Raw genomic sequence first — 22,421 nt, 5'->3', positions numbered from 1 at the left:
CCCCCCTCCACCAAACTTTACACTTGGCACAATGCAGTCAGGCAAGTACCATTCTCCTGGCAACCACCAAACCCAGACTCATCCATCGGATTGCCAGACAGAGAAGCGTGATTCGTAACTCTAGAGAACACGTCTCCACTCCTCTAGAGTCCAGTAGCGGCGTGCTTTACACCACTGCATTCAACGCTTTGCATTGCACTTGGTGATGTAAGGCTTATGTTGGTTGGCGATTTGTTCCAGAAACAATTAAATGTTTTGTTATGCTGGTTGAAAGTCTCTTCACATCCTGATAGCAATCACTAAGTTAAGCGGTCTAAATGTATTTATATATCATCTGTGAAAGCTTAGGATCATACAATGTTCGTCCAATCATTGCATTCGGTCCAACATCACAAGTCATTAGGTTAGACAGACGTCAGTCACAGAGCACCGCAACTGAAACAGCAGCCACCTTTTACAGTTCCTCCTGAACCAAAACAACGAGCTTATGCTGCGTTTATGCCATAACTACCGCAATTTGGAAGAGATAGAAACTTGTGACGTTATACTCAGAGCAGTTTGTGACTCGAATTTATGCTTTACAATGGCAACACTAGCAACACCGAAATGAATCTGCAGCAGTCAAGTGGTACAGGTCAGTGCTCTTTAAGTTGTTTATGTTGATTATTATTATAATGTTATGTGCTTTGAGACATGAGGTAGTTTAATGCAGACTCTTGTGATTCTTGTGGGATGTTATGTTTTCAAAGCTAGCTCGCTATTGCTAGCCTCTCTGAAAATAACCTACCCTACCTTCAATAGTTCCTACGTACAAGCATTTACAGCGAAACACTATTGAAATGTCCATGCGGTGCCATATATACTCACAGGCCACTTCATTAGGTACACCTGATCAACTGCTCGTTAACACAAATATCTAATCAGATCGCAGCAACTCAATACATTTAGTCATGTAGACATGGGCACATCAAACCTTGAAGTAGATGGGCTACAGCAGCAGAAGACCACACTGGGTGCCACTCCTGTCAGTTAAGAACAAGAAACTGAGGCAACAATTTGCGTGGACTTATAAAATTGGACAATATAAGTTTGAAAAAACATTGCCTGGTCTGATGAGTCTTGATTTCTGCTGCAACAATAAATAAATAAATACATAAAGACACGATGAATGTATTTAAAAGGCCGTGAGATAGAATGGATAAAAATGTTTTCTTGTAGGCCTATATTATTTTATGTTCTTACATATTCTTTTATCATTTATTGATAATTAACAAACTTCTTTTGGCTGTCTTTGGGCAACATCGTGCGCAATATCATAAATAAATTAAAAATAAATATTATTATAGGCCTATCCATTTCTGATAATTCCAGGTTGCTATGGTCGCGCAGGTTGTTTACGCATTTAATTCTTGGCCATGAGAAAACTTATCACATAAGTTATCACGTTCCCATGAATTAATATGTCATGTCCACGACAAAACTAAGTGAACCAAACATCTCCTCCCAGTCACCGTAGTTATGAGATTGTTTTAAATGTTTTTTGAATATACAAATAAGAAATGTTGGAAAGAATGATACTTTTAAACATGAAACCAAACCGCCAGTAGGTGGTGGCAGGTGACCGTCTTAATGAGTAAGTCATTGAGTCATTCATTTAAACTATTTGTTCAAACGGCTGATTCATTCAAGAATGAGGCAGTTGTTTATGAATGGATCATTGAATCTTTGACTCAACCGATTCGTTCAAAAAGCTGAATCATTTAGTAATGAAAACACGGTTAAGTGTTGCTGTGAGATGCACTGTGGTTCTGCTGTTATCTTTGTTTGGAGCTATTTTTCACTGCTGAAACAAAGCAAAAACAGTTAATATTGCATCTAAAATGTAAGTGACTTAATTTTAACTACTTGTTTATTAAACTGTTGTATGAAATCAATGTAAGATTTCCAATCGTGATGGTAGCCTATTCAGGAAAACAGCACTCTTGGTCGTGTGATGTTGCTTTACCCCTTAAACCCGAAGTGTTGTGCCGGCGGTAGAAAATGGCATATCATTACTTACAGTCGATGCTCCCAATTGAAATGAGTCCAAAATCAACATAATCCATTACGTCGCTAACGAGATATTCCTCACAGAGAACAATTTTAAAAATGCCTTCCATGTGTAAGGGCTAAACAAAAAGGCTGCCTTGGTTCCAAATGCTGTAACTTTTGATTACTTTACACTATCACCTCAAAATTAACCTAGATGCAGCTCACATGTAGAGGAACATCACCAAAAAAAGAATTTTCCTCCTATCTTTTCCTTCCTGAGTTGTTGCATGTCAAATAAGAAAGATATGTGAAATTATAATTAAAAATTATATATATATTTTGTCTTTTATCAGCAGTTTCTCAGCATGAGAATGTCCAAATGTAATTTTATTTTTTCTAAAAATTTAAAAGTTTTTAATTTCTCCAGCGTAACCTTGTTACCATCAGTACATTATAGCTAGTAAGCACATTATATATTATTATCCACTATCGTGAAATAAACCACTAAATGAAATAAAATCAGAATCATTCTCAAGTTTTGGTGATTCCCTAGTTATTTATTTTATTTTTTATTTTTGTTATTGACGTTTTAATAAGGCTACTTGTCTGGTCTGGCAAGTAAAATTCTCTTTCACTTGTCCCTTCAAAAAATCCACTTATCCTGGACAAGTGGACAAGTGTTAATGTCAAGCCCTGAACTATAAAAAAACTTCTAACGAGTTAGTAAAGCATTATTTAGGTCATGTTGTTACAGACATTTAAATGCCATACATGTTTGGAACAACAAGAGGGAATTTTACTTTTTGTTTTTTCATTTGTCAACTATTCCTTTAACAGTACAAGGATAAGAAAAGCCACCGCCAACCATCACCAAACTCAGCAATGAGATGATGGGGATGCAGATATTCATGCCCACACGTTAGCGTTTAGGAGGGGCTCTGTGGGTACTGAAGTGTAGGAGGTTGATGCTGTATGTTTGATGTTTTGCATACTCATCCATATTACTCTCTCACACTATCTCTCTCCTCTACCCACTTCCCCCTCTCTCCCATCTTCACCATGTTCATTAGTTATGCTTGAGTGAATTTTCAATAAAGACTAGATGTTTTTAAATAATAAGAGTGTCGGTCTTAAAAAATATGGACCCATGAGAATGAACTCCTATAACCTGCACTGGTGCACGCACGTTCATGAATCGAGTTTGTTGTTTTCTTTTCTGTGTACTAAATAATAGATAAGCTGTCGTGACCAAGTGAGGCTTCCCTCCACCCACTCAAATAATGGTAGTTTCTGGTGTGCTTCCCAGCAAGCAGATCCACTTCACACTGCAGCACACACACAAGTCCCACACAGTTGGCAAATGACTGTCAAAATAAGAATGTTTTCCAAACCACACATCTACATATCTATTCATTTGTGTTATGTTTTTTGAAGACTTCTTAAAAATCAAATAGCAGTGTTGTGGTTCCCTTTCAAGGGAACACAACGCTATGTCATGACGTTGATGCCTTGAGAACGCCCCCATGTGTTACCGGTGTCTAAAGCCTGATTGGCAGATGGCAGTCCTATGACATCACATGGAGCATAAGTATATAAGGGTGCCTGCATTAGACGTCAACAACCTTTTTTGTCTTCAGGATATGCTTGTCTAAAGTGTGTGCGTGTGAAGATGTCACCTGTCAATGTGAGCTTGGGACCAGTTTGGAGTGTGTGTATCACCCTACTATGGTGTTGTTGCACACAAGCTCTGCGTTATGAGAGCAAAGCGAGTGCTGACAGCTCCTGAGGGAGCTGTATATGCACACACTGTGATGAGACGCGGTGGGGAAGCTCTGCTCTCGCTTGATACTTTTCTTGAGGGATCAGAATTGAGCATCTGCTCCTTGCATTTTGGACCCTGTGTTTGCTGAGGCAGTGTGGTGGTTTGACCGTGGGGACTGGTGGATGTGTTTGACAAGGGAGTTCCCCTTTATCAAGCTTTCCAAGATACACTATATTGCCAAAAGTTTTGGGACGCCTGCCTTTACGTGCACATGAACTTTAATGACATCCAATTCTTAATCCGTAGGGTTTAATATGGAGTTGGCCCACCCTTTGCAGCTATTACAGCTTCAACTCTTCTGGGAAGGCTTTCCACAAGGTTTAGGAGTGTGTTTAATGGAATTTCTGACCATTCTTCTAGAAGCGCATTTGTGAGGTCAGGCAGTGATGTTGGCGAGAAGGCCTCCACTCTAATTCATCCCAAAGGTGTTCTATCAGGTTGAGGTCAGGACTCTGTGCAGGCCAGTCAAGTTCCTCCACACCAAACTCGCTCATGTCTTTATGGATCTTGCTTTGTGCACTGGTGCACAGTCATGTTGGAACAGGAAGGGGCCATCCCCAAACTGTTCCCACAAAGTTGGGAGCATGAAATTGTCCAAAATGTCTTGGTATGCTGAAGCATTAAGAGTTCCTTTCACTGGAACTAAGGGGCCAAGCCCAACCCCCGAAAAACAACCCCACACCATAATCCCCCCTCCACCAAACTTTACACTTGGCACAATGCAGTCAGGCGAAGACCGTTCTCCTGGCAACCGCCAAACCCAGACTCGTCCATCGGATTGCCTCTGCAGAAAGTTGGCGACTTCTGCGCACTGTGCGCCTCAGCATGCGCTGACCCCACTCTGTGATTTTACGTGGCATACCACTTCGTGGCTGAGTTGCTGTTGTTCCCAATTGCTTCCACTTTGTTATGATACCACTAACAGTTGATTGTGGAATATTTAGTAGTGAGGAAATTTCACAAATGGACTTATTGCACAGGTGGCAACCTATCACAGTACCACGCTTGAATTCACTGAGCTCCTGAGAGCGACCCATTCTTTCACAAATGTTTATAGAAGCAGTCTGCATGCCTAGGTGCCTGATTTTATACACCTGTGGCCATGGAAGTGATTGGAACACCTGAATTCATTGATTTGGAGGGGTGTCCCAGTACTTTTGGACAATATAGTGTAGCTCCATTGCTGGGGAAGCCCGCTGGGTGGCCGCTTTCACCTGAATGAGAGCATACCCAGATAGCATGTAATCATTTAAACAATGTTGAGTCAGTGATGATTTGTCAATGCTAATTGCATTGAATTAACGTTACAAAGGGATGTTGCTTCAGTATCACTCTTGCACCCTCAGTTAATGTTGAAGCAATGTTGAGTTTTTAACCACAAATCAATGGTAATATTATTGATTCAACATTACAATGTGATATTTTTTCAACATAACTTTTGCACCCACAGTTAATGTTAAAACAATGTTGAGATTTCAGAAAGAAAAAAAAAATCAATGGTAATGCTATTGAATCAACATTACACTATGATTGATTCTACATCACTGATGTTGAAGCAACATTGAAATTTACAAAAATAATCAATGGTAATATTGTTAAATCAACGTTACACTATGATGCTGATTCTACAACAGTGATGCTGAATCAATATTGAAATGAACAAAAATGATCAATGGTAATATTGTTGAATCAACATTGGTGTTGATTCTACATCACTGCTGTTGAATACATATTGAAATTAACAAAAATAATCATTAGTAATATCGTTCAATGTTCATTGTTCGTGATCAATGTTAAAGTGATGTTGATTGAACTAAAATGTCAACATAAAATAATGTTCTGAACAACATTAATATTTCAGCTACACTTCAATGGTACGTCAACAAATTTCTGATCATTTCAAAGTTTAGGGAAAACCTTTTAAAACGTACATGACACCTTTCCAGCAATTGAGTCGACAAAAGCATTACAACCTTTAAAAATAACATTTCTTTCAGAAGTCTTGTGTCATAAATACAAGTGGTCCAACGGTTCAGGTTTTCAAAATCTGGCTTGCATCAGACTACTGCCTCTTTTCCTTTGGCTTCTCTGAATTCTGAAAAAGAAAGCATGATGTTACTTAAGAGCAATTCAGTTGTCATACATAGTCACATTTAAGAATGCTAATATGCTAAACACAATATGATTCACTTTTTTTATAAATTACTAAACACAGAATATTCTAACTATATTTATAATACTGTTAAAGTATGTACATTTAATCTAGTTATCAACACTTCAATAACACTATGGGAAATCTTTCCACCCAAGTTTATCTCCAGCTCTAATTAAACACACCTGAAGCAGCTAATCAAGGTCATTAGGATCAATGAAAACTTCCAGGCAGGTGTGTTGGAGCTAAACTCCTCATGAAGAGGAATAAACATCTCTGAACTATGGCCATTACATAAATCTCAGTTCATTTTCTGTGAAACTACATAGCATTCAAGTAACAAGTTTACCTTGCAGAATAAAAGAGCTTAGGTTTTTTTTAATAAAAATTTCTTTAAAGCTGCAGATTCACCTTATGTAGACCTCAATCTGTTTAAATATCACAAAATAGCCATGTCAGTCACTTTCTCAAACACAAAGTGTAGTTTTTTTGTGATTGTGTTTCAGTGAAAACAGGCTAAACTGAATGGAGATCAGTTGTATTCCTCAAATTTAATACAGATTCAGGAATATGAATGATTACCTGATTAAGCAATAAAGAGGAAGTAGGAGTTAAGGCACAGGATAGCATCAAGTCCCAGGTTGGGTGATGATATTAAAGGTAAAGTATGATATTCTTGCTTACGTTCATGTCACTTGCACTTCAAGAAATGTTGGAACTTTAATCATAAAATTCCTAATAAATATTACTAAAGCAAGATGCATGCACTGTAAGAATTTAGAAAATGGATGGTTTATTCAAACACTTAAATAACTTTTTAAAATATATCTTATTAGATTCAGTGACAATAAATCAAATGCAAATAACAAGCACAAAAAACAAAACAAAAGAACGTAAAAAATAATAAAAAAGATGAACCATTGTTCGAAACCCAGAGAAGCCAGGTGGTTCAACAAACAAGTCCTACTGTACACTTCTGCACCTGTGTTTTCTCTCAAATGAGGAGGAATTGATTAGACTTCTGAAAAGTGCACATGCAAAATGTTTTTTAACCATTTTTCAACAGACTTACTAAAATCATGAAGGCCCACTCCTAAACCAAGCCCCCAGTGGATTAGAGCAAATCGGATAAAAGCCCATCGTGGTTTGAAAATGTCCCACTGATTTGGAAACACCCACTAATGTTCTACAGAGATGCATACCTGCATGATCTTGTGCTCATCAACTACAAATCACTGTTAGTTCAATGTCACTGTCTCCACCCATGTGTGCTGTTGGCTTTCATCAAAATTTCAATGCTGATCCAACATACTTTAAACATTGAAATGTCAGTCTAAACCAAAATGATGGTTTGGATCAAAACTCAACATTGTATCAATGTCACTATGATATCTGGGTATTGTGTGTAAGACGTCTAGTTCTGAGGGATTAGATGCGGAGAGAGTTGAGGTGGATGTTATAAATAAACCACCTCCTCCCCTGCCCGCATACAATTCTGTAAACCTTAATTTCTCCCATATTTTGTATTTACCTAGGAGAACCTTGCCCAACACTTACATCCTGCTTATGCAGGGGCTTAGGCACAGAGTTTGGACTAATGTCAAGAGAGTGGGATTGCAGTGAGATTGAGAGGAAGACTGTTCTTGGTCCAGAGCAATGCTATTGTTCAGCATGCTCCTGTGGGACTTAGGTCCAGAGTATGGACCAATGTTAAGTGAGAGTGCGAGTTGCGGCGCGTTCCGCTTTCTTATATGGTCCAGATTATTGCTATTTTTCAGCATGCTCCTCTGATGTAAGGTCTGCTTAAGGCTGTGGTAAATGTGTTCGCGGGAGATGTTGCAACCCCTTCCCGTTTTTTGTGTCCTCCAGCATAGCTGGGGGTGTTAAGCAGAGTATGGCTGAATGTCGACACGGGAGCCTTTGCACAGTGCGGGTGAAGAAGTCTGGGCATTCAAGGCTCCAGGCTAACATTTGAGAGCAGTGATTTTTTTAATCATAAAGGTAATTTAATCATATTACTAATGTTTTGCATTAATAAGTGCAGTTACTAATAATATTACATGTTTATTTATTGGAAATTTTACAGTAAAGCACTGAGCTTGATTTGAGATGCAGATAAAATTAAACTATTAACAGTAACATGCAAAAACATAATTTTTATAGAAAAAATGTAAATATTCTACTCTTTTTAAATGTACCATACTGAACTGACCGACAGCTTCAGTGATTATAAAAGGAGCACTCTTTACTTGCTTTCTGTGTAATTCATTCACAATTTGAAGAAGTTTTTGTTTTTCATGAGACTTTGTGACTTCCCTTTTGAGGGAACTCATGCTGCGTCATTAATACGACACTTTGGAAATCCCCTCAGCGTAAGCACTCCTAAAAAACGTGTGCAACTTAGTCCAATTCTGATTGGTGCAGAGTCATCCCGTGATGTGTGCCATTGGAATGCGTAAGCTATAAAGGGAGCCGGCAACACAGCTGTTTCAGCTATCTGATCTTCAACAAGCTCTCTATGTGTGTGCATCCTATTTGGTGTTTGTTTGTCCCATAGGCCACTATATCTTTAGAGCTTTATATACAATAGTCAACATTTGAAGTGGATCAAAAAAGTTAATCAAAGTTGTCCAAAGAACTAAGTTGTCCTAAGAAGAAGGTTTTAGGACAACTTTGATGAAAGGTTTTGATACACTTCAAATGTTGACTACTATATATTGAAATGGTGCGGGAGCAGAAATTGAAGTTTCTCTCTGCCCACGTTACATCACGGACAGGGATACACACAAGTTTTGTGTTAGCTGCTTGTGAGCAGAGCATTCTCGGTCAACCCTTGAAGGGGTTGACTGCGAGCATTGCGAGCGTCTCCCGCTGAGAATGCTCCACTCCTGGCTGGCGCTCTTCAGTGAGGGCGGCCAGCTCTGCGCTCCCTGCAGTCCGGGTCCCACAGCTGCCGAGGCAGCACAGCAACTTCAATCGTGGGGTTCACAGATGGAACTAGAGGAGGGGCTTGAGACAGCTTTGGCCCTTTCTCAGCCCTCAACCTCTGGTTCCCTGCGCTCTGCCTCGGGATCCGGAAGCCTGCTCCATGGCTTCTTCCACCCCGAGCGAGTAGCTGATGCTGGGTTTGTCCAGCTCTGAGGAGGTACATGTGCTCAGCATTGAAACGAGTGATTTGGGTACACTTTGGTACACTAATCCCTTAGAGCTGGGCGTTACGCTCCCTCAGTGAGGTGATTATGCATCCCACCTCCTCGCTTGTCGCCCTCTCCAGTACTTGGAGTATGGAGGAAGCAATTACGTGCTTACTGTAACTCAGCTCTGTATGGCTAATGGGTACGCCATCTTTATCAATGTGCCTCCCCTGTAGTCACACACGAATTGGATGGTACAGGTCAAGTCACCTTTATTTATATAGCACTTTTTACAGTACAGATTGTTTCAAAGCAATTTTACAGTGATAACGGGAAAATAATGCAACAGTTTGTTTTGGCTGTACAGCAGCTCTAGAAGAAAATAGTGTCATTGTCCAGCTTAAGTAAATTCAGTGTTGGTTCATTTCCATGGGTACTGCCCAGTCTACCTACATTTATTTTTATTTATAGCGAAGTGGGTATTAATGTTCCCCTAGTATCAACGTAATGATGCAGCATTGAGAATTTTATTTTCCTTTAATCAACTTATTTTTACTGATGTACTAATGTTTAATTATTACATTTATAATTTCACATGTATATACATTTTTGTATTCATTTATTAAAATTGTCATTTTTTACATATTGATGCATACATTGCAAAACATTTCTAAATGGTTTGAGATTAATTGTCAAGCATTATGGTTCATCGTGGAGATGAACTACTGCAAGCAAATGTGCATATTTAGATAAATGCAGTGATGAGTCTTTACAAGAAGCTGGAAGGAAGGTTGAAATACTGATGCTGTCACTATACAGGTGCTGGTCATATAATTAGAATATCATCAAAAAGTTGATTTATTTCACTAATTCCATTCAAATAGTGAAACGTGTATATTATATTCATTCATTACACACAGACTGATATATTTCAAATGTTTATTTCTTTTAATTTTGATGATTATAACTGACAACTAAGGAAAATCCCAAATTCAGTATCTCAGAAAATTAGAATATTGTGAAAAGGTTCAATATTGAAGACACCTGGTGCCACACTCTAATCAGCTAATTAACTCAAAACACCTGCAAAGGCCTTTAAATGGTCTGTCAGTCTAGTTCTGTAGGCTACACAATCATGGGGAAGACTGCTGACTTGACAGTTGTCCAAAAGATGACCATTGACACCTTGCACAAGGAGGGCAAGACACAAAAGGTAATTGCAAAAGAGGCTGGCTGTTCACAGAGCTCTGTGTCCAAGCACATTAATAGAGAGGCGAAGGGAAGGAAAAGATGTGGTAGAAAAAAAGTGTACAAGCAATAGGGATAACCGCACCCTGGAGAGGATTGTGAAACAAAACCCATTCAAAAATGTGGGGGAGATTCACAAAGAGTGGACTGCAGCTGGAGTCAGTGCTTCAAGAACCACTATGCACAGACGTATGCAAGACAGGGGTTTCAGCTGTCGCATTCCTTGTGTCAAGCCACTCTTGAACAACAGACAGCGTCAGAAGCGTCTCGCCTGGGCTAAAGACAAAAAGGACTGGACTGCTGCTGAGTGATCCAAAGTTATGTTCTCTGATGAAAGTAAATTTTGCATTTCCTTTGGAAATCAGGGTCCCAGAGTCTGGAGGAAGAGAGGAGAGGCACACAATCCACATTGATTGAGGTCCAGTGTAAAGTTTCCACAGTCAGTGATGGTTTGGGGTGCCATGTCATCTGCTGGTGTTGGTCCACTGTGTTTTCTGAGGTCCAAGGTCAACGCAGCCGTACACCAGGAAGTTTTAGAGCACTTCATGCTTCCTGCTGCTGACCAACTTTATGGAGATGCAGATTTCATTTTCCAACAGGACTTGGCACCTGCACACAGTGCCAAAGCTACCAGTACCTGGTTTAAGGACCATGGTATCCCTGTTCTTAATTGGCCAGCAAACTCGCCTGACCTTAACCCCATAGAAAATCTATGGGGTATTGTGAAGAGAAAGATGCGATATGCCAGACCCAACAATGCAGAAGAGCTGAAGGCCACTATCAGAGCAACCTGGGCTCTTATATCACCTGAGCAGTGCCACAGACTGATCGACTCCATGCCGCGCCGCATTGCTGCAGTAATTCAGGCAAAAGGAGCCCCAACTAAGTATTGAGTGCTGTACATGCTCATACTTTTCATGTTCATACTTTTCAGTTGGCCAAGATTTCTAAAAATCCTTTCTTTGTATTGGTCTTAAGTAATATTCTAATTTTCTGAGATACTGAATTTGGGATTTTCCTTAGTTGTCAGTTATAATCATCAAAATTAAAAGAAATAAACATTTGAAATATATCAGTCTTTGTGTAATGAATGAATATAATATACAAGTTTCACTTTTTGAATGGAATTAGTGAAATAAATCAACTTTTTGATGATATTCTAATTATATGACCAGCACCTGTATGTGTCCGTTAACCCTCATCTCACCTTACACTCATCAACCTAAGGGTAAAGATGTTAGCTTTAAGATGCTGATTAAAACATAGCTAGAGGCAGTAACTTTATATGATTTATAGCTTCTTTTTAAGCTGATTATTTATGGTCATTAACTAGTACAAACTGGTCCAGACAGTTGATTAACTGGGCTTCCAGCTGGTGGACCTAGTTTCAACCATTTTGATCAAACTGATTAATAAAGATTCCAAAAGGGGATTTTCACAGTGATGCCATTGAAAAACCATTTTTGGTTTCCCAAAGAACCTTTCAGGCAACAGTTTTTAAAAGAACCATTTTTTTCTTGATGTGAAGAACATTTTAAAGAACCCTTTTCTAATAAAAAACTTTTGGTGCACTGGAAGGGTTCCATGGATGTCAGAGGTTCTTCATGGAACCATCAATGCAAATAAAGAACCTTTATTTTTAAGTGTAGAGCTTATAAACTCATATACCAGCAAAACCAGCTTTTGTGTTCCAAAAACCAGCTTGACCATCTTAAAGATGAAGTGTTGAAGCACCAAAGTGGCATCAAACTATCTCTTTTATTAAAAAAACATATCAAGCCATATCAATTTTTTAGGAAAAATACAAAAAGCCTTTATTTAATCATGCCTTAGGTATTTAAAAACAGATAACAAGTAACTGCACACCGACACGGTGCGGCCAATAAGCCTTCATCAGGCATACCTCTTTCATTTCACTGATCTGACTGGGGCTGAAAGTTAGATTAAATCATCAGTTCTTTTATTTATTTATTATTCTCTTTGTATACAATGGTGCAGAAATTACACGCTTCACCTTTAAGGCTATGTCTCTAATGCACTGAACTCTGACACAATGTCAAGACCATATCATGACAGTCAAAGAATAAAAAAAATGTATTGCAGAATGTCAAAATCGGAGTGCTTCATAAAATCTCCCTTCCATGGTGCTATCTGCAGTATTTTTAACGTGGAGGCCAAAGTGACGCATGACCTTTGTGACTCATGATGGATCACAGGTATATATTCCACTCCAGAGATCCTGCTCTGGTTTCTGTCATGATGTTCCATGTTCATTTTAAATCATGTGTAGTCATTCAACTTTAAACACATGCCTAGCTGTGAGGAAAACAGAGGTGGAAAATGTTCAGGAATCCAGTAAATAAAACAGGAGGAAGGTAAATGATAAGGTTAGAGTCTTGGAGGAGTCTCTTGTCCTAGTTAAAGTCTGTATTAAATCTTCTTTTAGGGTTCTGGAAGGTGAATAATGTCTCACAGGAGGAAGGGAACACTCACACACTCTCTCCTGATCTTTTTCTTTCCCCAGTGCTGTAAGTTTGAATGAGAATTTCCTGTGTCCTGTTGTTGTCCCTCTACAGTGTTTCAAACACAGCTCAGAAGATCTACTGAACCTGTGAAGCTTTAACTAAAGTATATGTCTGTCATTCTACCAAGAGTCAACTTTTTTTTTTTTTTCCAGTTTGTGCAGGTTGCCACAATTATGTCTGCACAGATGTGGGGTTTTTTTCCTTGAAGATTTTTAGGTTATAATTTTGTTGTCACAAAAGATCAGTATGTGTTAAATGAACTGTATTCCCAACCCAACATGTCCTGCAGCCATGTCCTCATCTCATATATGAAGCACCTGCGATTCAGCAACTACCTGCTAATGCACTTGCATTCGCATAAAGTAGCCTTGTTGACAAGTTTGGGTGAGTAAGGGCAAAACACAAGATACAGTATACTCAATGCCCTGTAGATGGCGATATCACTTCTTTTGTAGCAGAAATCAACTGCTGCAAAATAAGTTAGGTGCCATGCAAAATGTAACGAGTAATTGCATTACTCATCACAAATATATTGGAGTAAAGAGTACATGTAAATGTACTCAAGTAGAGAGTAAAAGTTGCTAATATCTTTGATACTAAGTCAAAGTACAAAGTAACCAAAAAGATACTTAAGTACAGTAACTAATTACATTATAGCTCAAATTGCTCAAGAAGTTAATGCTGGTTCTGATAGAAAGGTGTCAGAATACACAGTGCATCGCAGTTTGTTGCGTATGGGGCTGCATAGCCGCAGACCAGTCAGGGTGCCCATGCTGACCCCTGTCCAACAGTGGGCACTTGAGCATCAGAACTGGACCACGGAGCAATGGAAGAAGGTGGCCTGGTCTGATAAATCACATTTTCTTTTATATCATGTGGATGGCCGGGTACGTGTGCGTCGCTTACCTGGGGAACACATGGCACCAGGATGCACTATGGGAAGAAGGCAAGCCGGCGGAGGCAGGGTTATGCTTTGGGCAATGTTCTGCTGGGAAACCTTGGGTCCTGCCATCCATGTGGATGTTACTTTGACACGTACCATCTACCTAAGCATTGTTGCAGACCATGTACACCCTTTCATGGAAACGGTATTCCCTGGTGGCTGTGGCCTCTTTCAGCAGGATAATGTGCCCTGCCACAAAGTAAAAGTGGTTCAGGAATGGTTTTAGGGACACAACGACGAGTTTGAGGTGTTGACTTGGCCTCCAAATTCCCCAGATCTCAATCCATTCGAGCATCTGTGGGATGTGCTGAACAAACAAGTCCATGGAGGCCCCACCTCTTAAATTACAGGACTTAAAGGATCTGCTGCTAACATCTTGGTGCCAGATACCACAGCACACCTTCAGGGGTCTAGTGGAGTTCATGCCTCGACGGGTCAGGGCTGTTTTGGCAGCAAAAGGGGGACCAACACAATATTAGGAAGGTGGTCATAATGTAATGCCTGATCGGTGTATATGAAAAAGTAATTTAAATGAAACCCTGACAAACAGTTTCAGCGATTTCAGTATATCCCATGCATGAACGCAAATAGCTGCCCATGGCCACTCAGTGAACTGACTTGCCTTAAAGGGACTTTAGGGCCACTCACCTCAAGGTAATGTTGATACAAACTGTTAAAATTGGAAATAAAAGCAGAATTTTAAAGAAATGTATTATTATTATTGTTATTATTAGTTAAATTAAAAATATTATTAAAAATATTTTAAAATATATTTTCTGTTCCTCCCCATGTAGGGTTAACAAATTGTGTTTGTTGTTATGGTAATGTTGTTTTATTTTTATAATTATTATTATATTATTATTATAATTTGAAAAAAAAAATATTTAAAATAATACAATAAAAATAATGTTTAAAAATAATTTAATTGGGTTAACAAATTGTGTTTGTTATGGTAATGTTCATATGTTATTTTCTTTCTAATTGTTATTGATTATTATTTATTTAATTGTTAATATTATTATTTCAAGTTGAATTTTAATTTTAAAAATATATTTTCTGAGGTATCTAGTTTTATATTGCTCTCCATATAAGGGTTAATGTGTTTGTGTTAGGCTATGTCTCAATTTATATATATATATATAAATTGACTTCTTTATATATATATATATATATATAAAATAAAGAAGTAAGAAGTATATATAAGATAAAGAAGGCTAACATGTTGGAGTGCAGCGACGCAGCTGGTAGAATCTACATCATTGCAGAGATTTATAGGCTGTACCTAAGCTGTTAAAACTCTCTATAGAGCAAAAGAAATGAACTGCAGCACCGTGACTGTCCCGCGTGGAGCATGCAGGAGTATACCGCAGAGTGTTTAGTGGGAGGGGAGAGCAGAGATCAGGGGTAGAGGAGGCGCACGAAGCATCGAGAGCAGTTCGGACACAATCAGCTTTAGGGATGTAGTCGATGCGGCTTGAGCTCCGTCTGTCCGAGCTCGTCAATATGAAGAAACATTCGGCCCGGGTCGCGCCGCTGTCCGCCTGTAACAGTCCGGTGCTCACCCTGACCAAAGTGAGAGGTACGTGCGCAACGGGCTCCGTCCGCAACACGATTCGCGATTTAACCTCATTCTGTACGGCGGTCTGCTTTCCTACATATCTTAACGCGCAGTTAAGTGTGCTCTGATTCTATAGTCTTTGTAATTTAAATCGAACTGTAGTGCATCAGCTAAATATCCTAATTTTACGGAGAAACACCTAATGACTCCTTTGGCTTTACGCATCACAGTGCAGATGTTTGGCTGTTCTCTGCGCTATTCATGGTTAGAATATCAATATAAACAGATTATTGTTGAGGTTAAAAATACATCACATCCAAAAACATCTACATTCATTCAAATCCTAAAGACATGCCTGTGGAATTTTTGTTGTACTTCGGTATCAATTCTAATCTGATCATATCTACAAGAACCATGTACAATTTTGTGGAACTCTGATTATGAATTTTGACATGGGTTTAAGAGAGGAAGATAGCCTTTGATGAAAGCGTTTGATGAAAATTATCTGTTATTTTCATCAAACGAGTCATTTCTTCAGTTCAGAAGATGATGCAAAAAAAGTGCATCTGCTTGTTATTGCAGACAGAAACTTCACATACTTAAAGCTGTTGGCTTCCTCTCATTTGCTGAAACAGTTAAATTATATACATTTATATAAATAAGCACTCCGTCATTAATATACAGCTGCCAGAAACTATATCATGAGACATTTTGGTGACTATATTTTTAACATGAACAATAATATTGTAAATTTAACTTTTATTTATCACTTACAATTTTAAAATACATTTTATTGTAGTATTTTTGTGCATATAATAATAATATTATTATTAATTAGAATTAGTGGTGTCCTGATTTCATGGCAGTACAAATGTGAGCAATGAGCTGCTTGGTACATCAGGCTGATTACATGTCCCATACTTTCCCATTTCTGTGATGTATGAACCCTGTACATGCTCTTTCCCCAGAAGCTGAGTCGTTGTGTGCATGTGTGCTCAAAACCATTATTTTTATTAATTATTTTGTTGCATTAGCTTGCGTTTTTTAGATGCCTATACAAAGCATGGATATTTTTTTTAGCTTTAATAGAAATCAGGACAGAAGACTCTGAGTTCACATTTTCCTCTGGTTTTGTGGTCTGTATCAAACTTGTATGAGCATAGACCGAAATATCAGCAGTTTTTGTGAAGGTTACACTCAGAAGTTTGCAGCTTTGTCATACCCTGACATCTCATTTATGCACATTTCATAGTATGAGTAACCGTCTTCCCCAGATGTCCAATCTGATGTGATGACCAACACCAGCTGAAGAAATGGACTACAAATTGACTCTGAGTCACTGATGAACTCATGCTTCTGAGACAAATCAACACATTGGTTATTGGTAATCGCTTCTTCTTTTGATTTTCTAATTGATTTCTTTGCACGCATATTTGTGCTTTTATATGGACTTGTTATCTGCAGAGTCTGGTCCAAAGGTTGAGGCAGAAGCAGTGGAAGCTGCTATTCTCTAGAGTATGTTTATCTGTAATATAGTAAATGAGGTGGGATGTTAAACACTCAATGATCTTTGGCTCAATGATCACTCGGCTCTAGCTCAGACCCAAGGGTCTACTCATACTGTTGCAGTGGTGTAAGCCTGCCTGCAGCCAAATTCTGGCAGCTTCTATGATTACTAAAAGCTTTATGTTGGCGGTTCAGAGATCTGGTGGGCCTTGCGGGCTTTCTTTGAGGTGAGGTACAGAAAATTCAGCAAAGGTGAAATGAGTCATTTTTAAGATGTTAATCAACTTACTCATATCCCAGCTTAATACTGTGCAAAGACGACTTCGGTTCAGTTAAACCATTTTCAGATTGATTTCCCCAAAAAGTGTAAATGCTGTGGCGTTATTATATTGGCAACAAATGGCGTGAGTTTGTGGGTTGGGCTATTTGTTGCTCGCCCAATATTGACATTTGTTCAACAATAACCAACAATATTTTATTTATTCGTGCAACCATTATTAATTTGTACAACAAAAACTGTGGATATTGTGAATATGTATCTTCATTTACACATTGTTTTGAACAACCAGCCAGTAAATAGTAACAGTTTATGGTTCATTTAGAATCGAACATAACCAAAAAATTACTGGCAGTTCAGTGAGGGAGTCAGTTGTGAACATCTATAAATGATTCACTGACTGATTAAGATTCAATCAAAGAACTAATTGAATAACCCATTGTGTAGTGAATTATTTTGACTGACTCATAGAAGTTCATAGAAGTCATTTGTTCGCAAATCGGACATCATGTGTACTTTAGGATACTTGTTAAACAATCACATTGCCACACACCCAATGAAATGGAGTTATACAGTGTTTAGTTATCAGCCTACTTATAAGTGCTGATATTCATTTCAGCTCACACGTTAAGCCAGAGGAATCTGTAAACCCAAGCCATTCCTCCATCAGGCGGTAAATCTAATGCAGGGTGGCAGAAGTAAGAGGCTGTAATAAACCTGCAGTGAGTCATTACACTGATGTGACTCACACGCCTTCACTGCCAAACTCTTTCTGTATACATCTTGGCTTTCGTAAGAACTCTGCGTCCCTGTTTGGAAGCCAGCGGGCCGATTTAAGTTGTTTTTTTGGGAGGGAGGGTGGGTGGGGGTTGGTACATACCCAACTCTTTAATTGAAGCATTTAATCAAATATATTTCACACCAGTCAGCCGTGGCACAAAACATCTATGCTGCTGTGAGTTTTTTTTTTTTTTTCCTGTCTGACATCAATCAGTTTGATTCAGAGCTTTAGTCTAAGAATAACTTTTGCATGTTGCTCGTGATACGTTTGTGTTTGGATGCACGTAATCCAGACTAAGAGGCGTTTTGCGTAAGTGGAAACGGGTACTTTTGTTCAGCTCACTAGTAGGGGGAGAAATCTCATAAAAGCGTCACTTCAAACATACATTTTCTTGTTTGGATTACAGGACAAAGATATTCAGGAAGTCTTGACTTTTTATATTATTATATTAATATATTAATACAAAGTTCTGGCATGAAACTCTAGATGATGCAAGCTGATGTGCTTAACTTATTCTGCTAGCAATTACATCGTTCTCTACATGGTGCAGCAGATGGTTTCTGTTGCATCAGAAGCCAATGAGCTCGCTGCTCAACATTCAAATATTTGGTCAGTGTTTGCTGTAGCAGTTTGCAACACATTTTGAAACCCTCCACCTTCCCCAGCTCCACCTGTATAGATCTGCTATGGGTAATATCATGCAGGCTATTTGTGCAGCAGCAGCATGTCTTACATGATCACAGCAGCGTGTCATGAATGTATTGGCAGAAGCAAGTCTCTGATTATGATCAGGCTTGTTTTATTCCACCGGAGCAAGGTATACGTATGTAAACATTTAAAAAGTTTTTATACATATATAAAATGTACATTGTCTGCAGATAATTACAGGCGATATTTCCTTTAATACAAATACAGTATAAAACAGTTCCGTCACAGCAGAAATACTGTGAGTGACACACAGTAGTGGTGAATCGTTCATGAATGATTCATGTTTTTTGAGCGAATCTGTTCAGTGACTGATTCAATAACTCACTAGTCACTTGTTGTGTTCTTGAATGAATCAGTGTATTTGAACGAGCTCATTTACTGCCATTATTGCGCACTCAAAACAAAAATTAATTGTTGGCAGCAGTGTCAATTGGTTCCACGCAACTATAGTGAGTAATTTGTACAAATAACAATTTAGTTGTATGAACAAAAGAAATTCAAGTAAAGCTGACAAAATTTCTTTGAGTAAATGCAAATAATTTGAATTTGTCACTGTTACATAATATATATATATATATGTGCAGTTTACTTAATAATGTTATGTTTATTACATAAGGTGACCAAATTTTTTGACTTAAATTACCTTATTAACTATTTGTTCTACAAAATGCACTCAAAAAAATAACTCATTGAACAAACTCAATTTAATTGAAGGCAGGAATTCCATCCTATAAACGTGTATATAAGCGCTCACAGCCTAAACACAGGTACCACTCTTCTACATAATGGTAACCACAAAATTCAAAAATATTACAGAAACTCCTCTAAATGTCCAACATAACTGAACATAAACTAACAACATCTTTCCCTTTACTGAAAAACACATAAAATAACACTTTAATCCCTAAATTTACTCTCCTAATGCAGTCCCTTGCAAAGCATGCTGGGAACTATGGATCCACTGCCCAGTTAGTTATTTCAACATTAATTTGTGCATTTCACTCAACAATGTTAAAGGGTTAGTTCACCCAAAAATGAAAATAATGTCATTTATTACTCACCCTCATGTCGTTCCACACCCGTAAGACCTTCGTTCATCTTCGGAACACAAATTAAAATATTGTTGATGAAATCCGATGGCTCAGTGAGGCCTCCATTGCCAGCAATGTTACTGCACCTCTCAAGATCCATAAAGGTACTAAAAACATATTTGAAACAGTACATGTGACTTCAGTGGTTCTATCTTAATATTATAAAGCGATAAGAATACTTTTTGTGCGCCAAAAAAACAAAATACCGAATTTTCAACAATATCTATATGGGCCGATTTCAAAACACTGCTTCATGAAGCTTCTGAGCTTTATGAATCTTTTGTTTCGAATTAGTGATTCGGATCTCTTATCAAACGGCTAAACTGCTGAAATCACGTGACTTTGGCACTCCGATTCACTGATTCGATTCGTAAAGCTCTGAAGCAGTGTTTTGAACTCAGCCCATATAGATATTGTTGAAAAGTCGTTATTTTGTTTTTTTGGTGCACAAAAAGTACTCGTCGCTTTATAATATTAAGATAGAACCACTGAACTAGAGGTCTGTGCGGGACTGTTTTTGTCGTCCCGCTCCCTCAAAGTTCTATTCCGCACGCACCCGCTCCCGCCTAAAATTCACTCTGTGTTCACCCGCTATCCGCATATAGTGATTTTCTTCCCGACCCGATGGGTCCCGCTAAATTTAGATCGTTTCCAGAATCTCGCATTTAAACTTCCCCTAAAGAAAGAGAGGGATTGGGGATAACAAATATAAAATGTTGCATAGCATATACAAGATTTTTATTTGTTATTTGTCTTATGATGCTGTCAACACCCTAAAAAATGTCAGAGAAAAAAATGTCACAAAGAATAGGCTAAATATCACAGAGGCTAAATTAAATAGCCTACAACATGTCCCTCAAAATTATAGGCTAAGCCAAAAATACATACGAAAACTGTTGGCTTACTAGCTATATACTGCAAAATTAAATCTTTTTAACATCCATGCAAGAACAGAATGACGCTGACTGACGACCGTTTCAGAACATCTCTCCTCCAAAATCCGATCACAAAGGTTGAATGTTCTCTGAAGGCGCACTCGCGCAGACCTCTAATGGTTTCTCGGGACAGGGAACTGGGGATTGTGTGAACGCCACCACTGCAGAAAGTTTTGTTCACTTCAAGTTCAAGCACAGATGCGCTGATGCCAAAGCATCTCGGGAGCGACCGGGTTATTGTCAGACCGCCCGCTCCCGCCTAAAGTACACTATAGTTACCGACCGCAATCCGCCTTTCATTCAAAATTTAATCTTGCGCAGCAAGAAATCTTATCGGGTCTCGTTCAGCTCGTTAAGCTCGTTCGGGCTTAAGTTCATGTAGTTATATGAGTTTTTAAGTAATGTGAACAAGGATGGTTTGAGTGAAACTAACAACAGTGAAAGTTAATTTTTTGAGCATAGTTTTCCAATTTCAATTTTTTTAATTTCTTAATAAAAGTACAAAATGCCTTGTTTTGTTCACACAAGGAATTATGTTTGTCATTGTTTTTGTCATTATTTTTTTTCTTGTTCGCTTTTAGTAATCATAGAAGCTGTCAGAATTGTCACGTGTTGATTTGGTTTCATTTTCATGGACATTTTTACTTTGTTTTGCATTGTTCTCTGATTCCTTTTTCCTATTTTCTCACTCATCACTGGATACTGTGGTTTTTGATTAGTTACTCGCACCTGTTTCCTTTTAGTTCATTAGCTGGTTACCCTGATTTTCAGTTGTTCATTGTCTGGTGTTGTCTGTGTTACGTTTGAGGTATTTTGTTTACTAAAGTGACTACTTCATTTAGATCCACTGTGCCTCACATCGTCTTCTTCGTCTGACCAGACGTAACAGAAATGTTTTGGAGTATTTTATTGATGAGTTTCGGCATACTTGTCTCAGCGTTTGCGAGACTGAGCTGGATTAGTATTGTCTACTTAAGTCGAAGGCTGCAAGTTAACTGTCAGATTACTTGGGCACTTCACACTGTCAGGATATTTGTGTGGAAAGCTCTGTTTGGGAGACACCTGCAGCGCTAGCTCATCAATTAGATTCAGCAGGGGACTTACAGTCTATCTATTACGTATTGATCTAGAGCAGGAACGCTGGCGTGACTCCAATCTGTTAATCTGCAGTCTTTCTTCTGCAGGATCTATAGGCTGTTGCGGAGAAGGAGATGGTTGGACTCTGTTCAGTTTAGTGACTGAATGAATTCATAAAAGAGTTTTTTTTTTCTTTGTTTTTGATAAACAGAAAAGATTAAATGAATCAACAATCCACTTAAATGTCTCTGATGCTCAGTACTGCAGTACACAGCCATACACACACACACACACACACACACAGTGGGTGACTGGCAGGGATATGCTTTTCTCTGTCAAGTCCGTGAGCCGTGAGCAGGGTCACAACAGAGTGTGACATCCCGGGCATCTGTTCTTCTGGCTGGACACTTCAGAGTTCACTGACCTGCTGCACCAAAGCACACACACACAGTACACAGCCACTTGTTTTCATAGACTTCTACTGACACACACACAAACATCCGGTCAGTACTTGTTTGTACTGTATTTTCCAGCAGCATCATCCCCAGACTGATGCTGCCCATCAGATGCTGACAAAAAATAAATAAAACCACCAGCTCAGAATTCATTTGACAGGTAAATATCACATTGAAA

The 22,421-nt window shown here is 38.6% G+C and overlaps 1 protein-coding gene and 1 long non-coding RNA gene across 4 annotated transcripts in view; both read left to right on the top strand.

Annotated features, from left to right (window-relative positions):
• slc35f3b (solute carrier family 35 member F3b) overlaps positions 1-22,421 on the top strand; it is an 83,307-nt gene that overhangs the window by 34,233 nt on the left and 26,653 nt on the right. The window contains exons 1-2 of one of the 3 annotated variants that reach the window (XM_051915883.1): positions 15,179-15,434; positions 16,688-16,797. The exons of 1 other annotated variant lie outside the window; for it this stretch is intronic. In XM_051915883.1, coding sequence (XP_051771843.1) covers positions 16,764-16,797 — 34 coding nt within the window. In that variant the 5' untranslated portion in view covers positions 15,179-15,434; positions 16,688-16,763. Of the gene's footprint in view, positions 1-15,178; positions 15,435-16,687; positions 16,798-22,421 lie in introns of those variants that run through there. One more of the 3 variants, XM_051915882.1, reaches the window with a different exon arrangement.
• LOC127524430 (uncharacterized) lies at positions 7,952-11,457 on the top strand. The gene is made up of 2 exons (XR_007933048.1): positions 7,952-8,006; positions 10,753-11,457. It is a non-coding gene; the product is annotated as an uncharacterized LOC127524430 (long non-coding RNA).

Source organism: Ctenopharyngodon idella, chromosome 13 (genome assembly GCF_019924925.1).
Source record: "Ctenopharyngodon idella isolate HZGC_01 chromosome 13, HZGC01, whole genome shotgun sequence".
Taxonomy (NCBI): Eukaryota; Metazoa; Chordata; class Actinopteri; order Cypriniformes; family Xenocyprididae; genus Ctenopharyngodon; species Ctenopharyngodon idella.
Note: the sequence above shows the minus strand (reverse complement) of the source record. Positions and strands in the feature narration are given on the sequence as shown.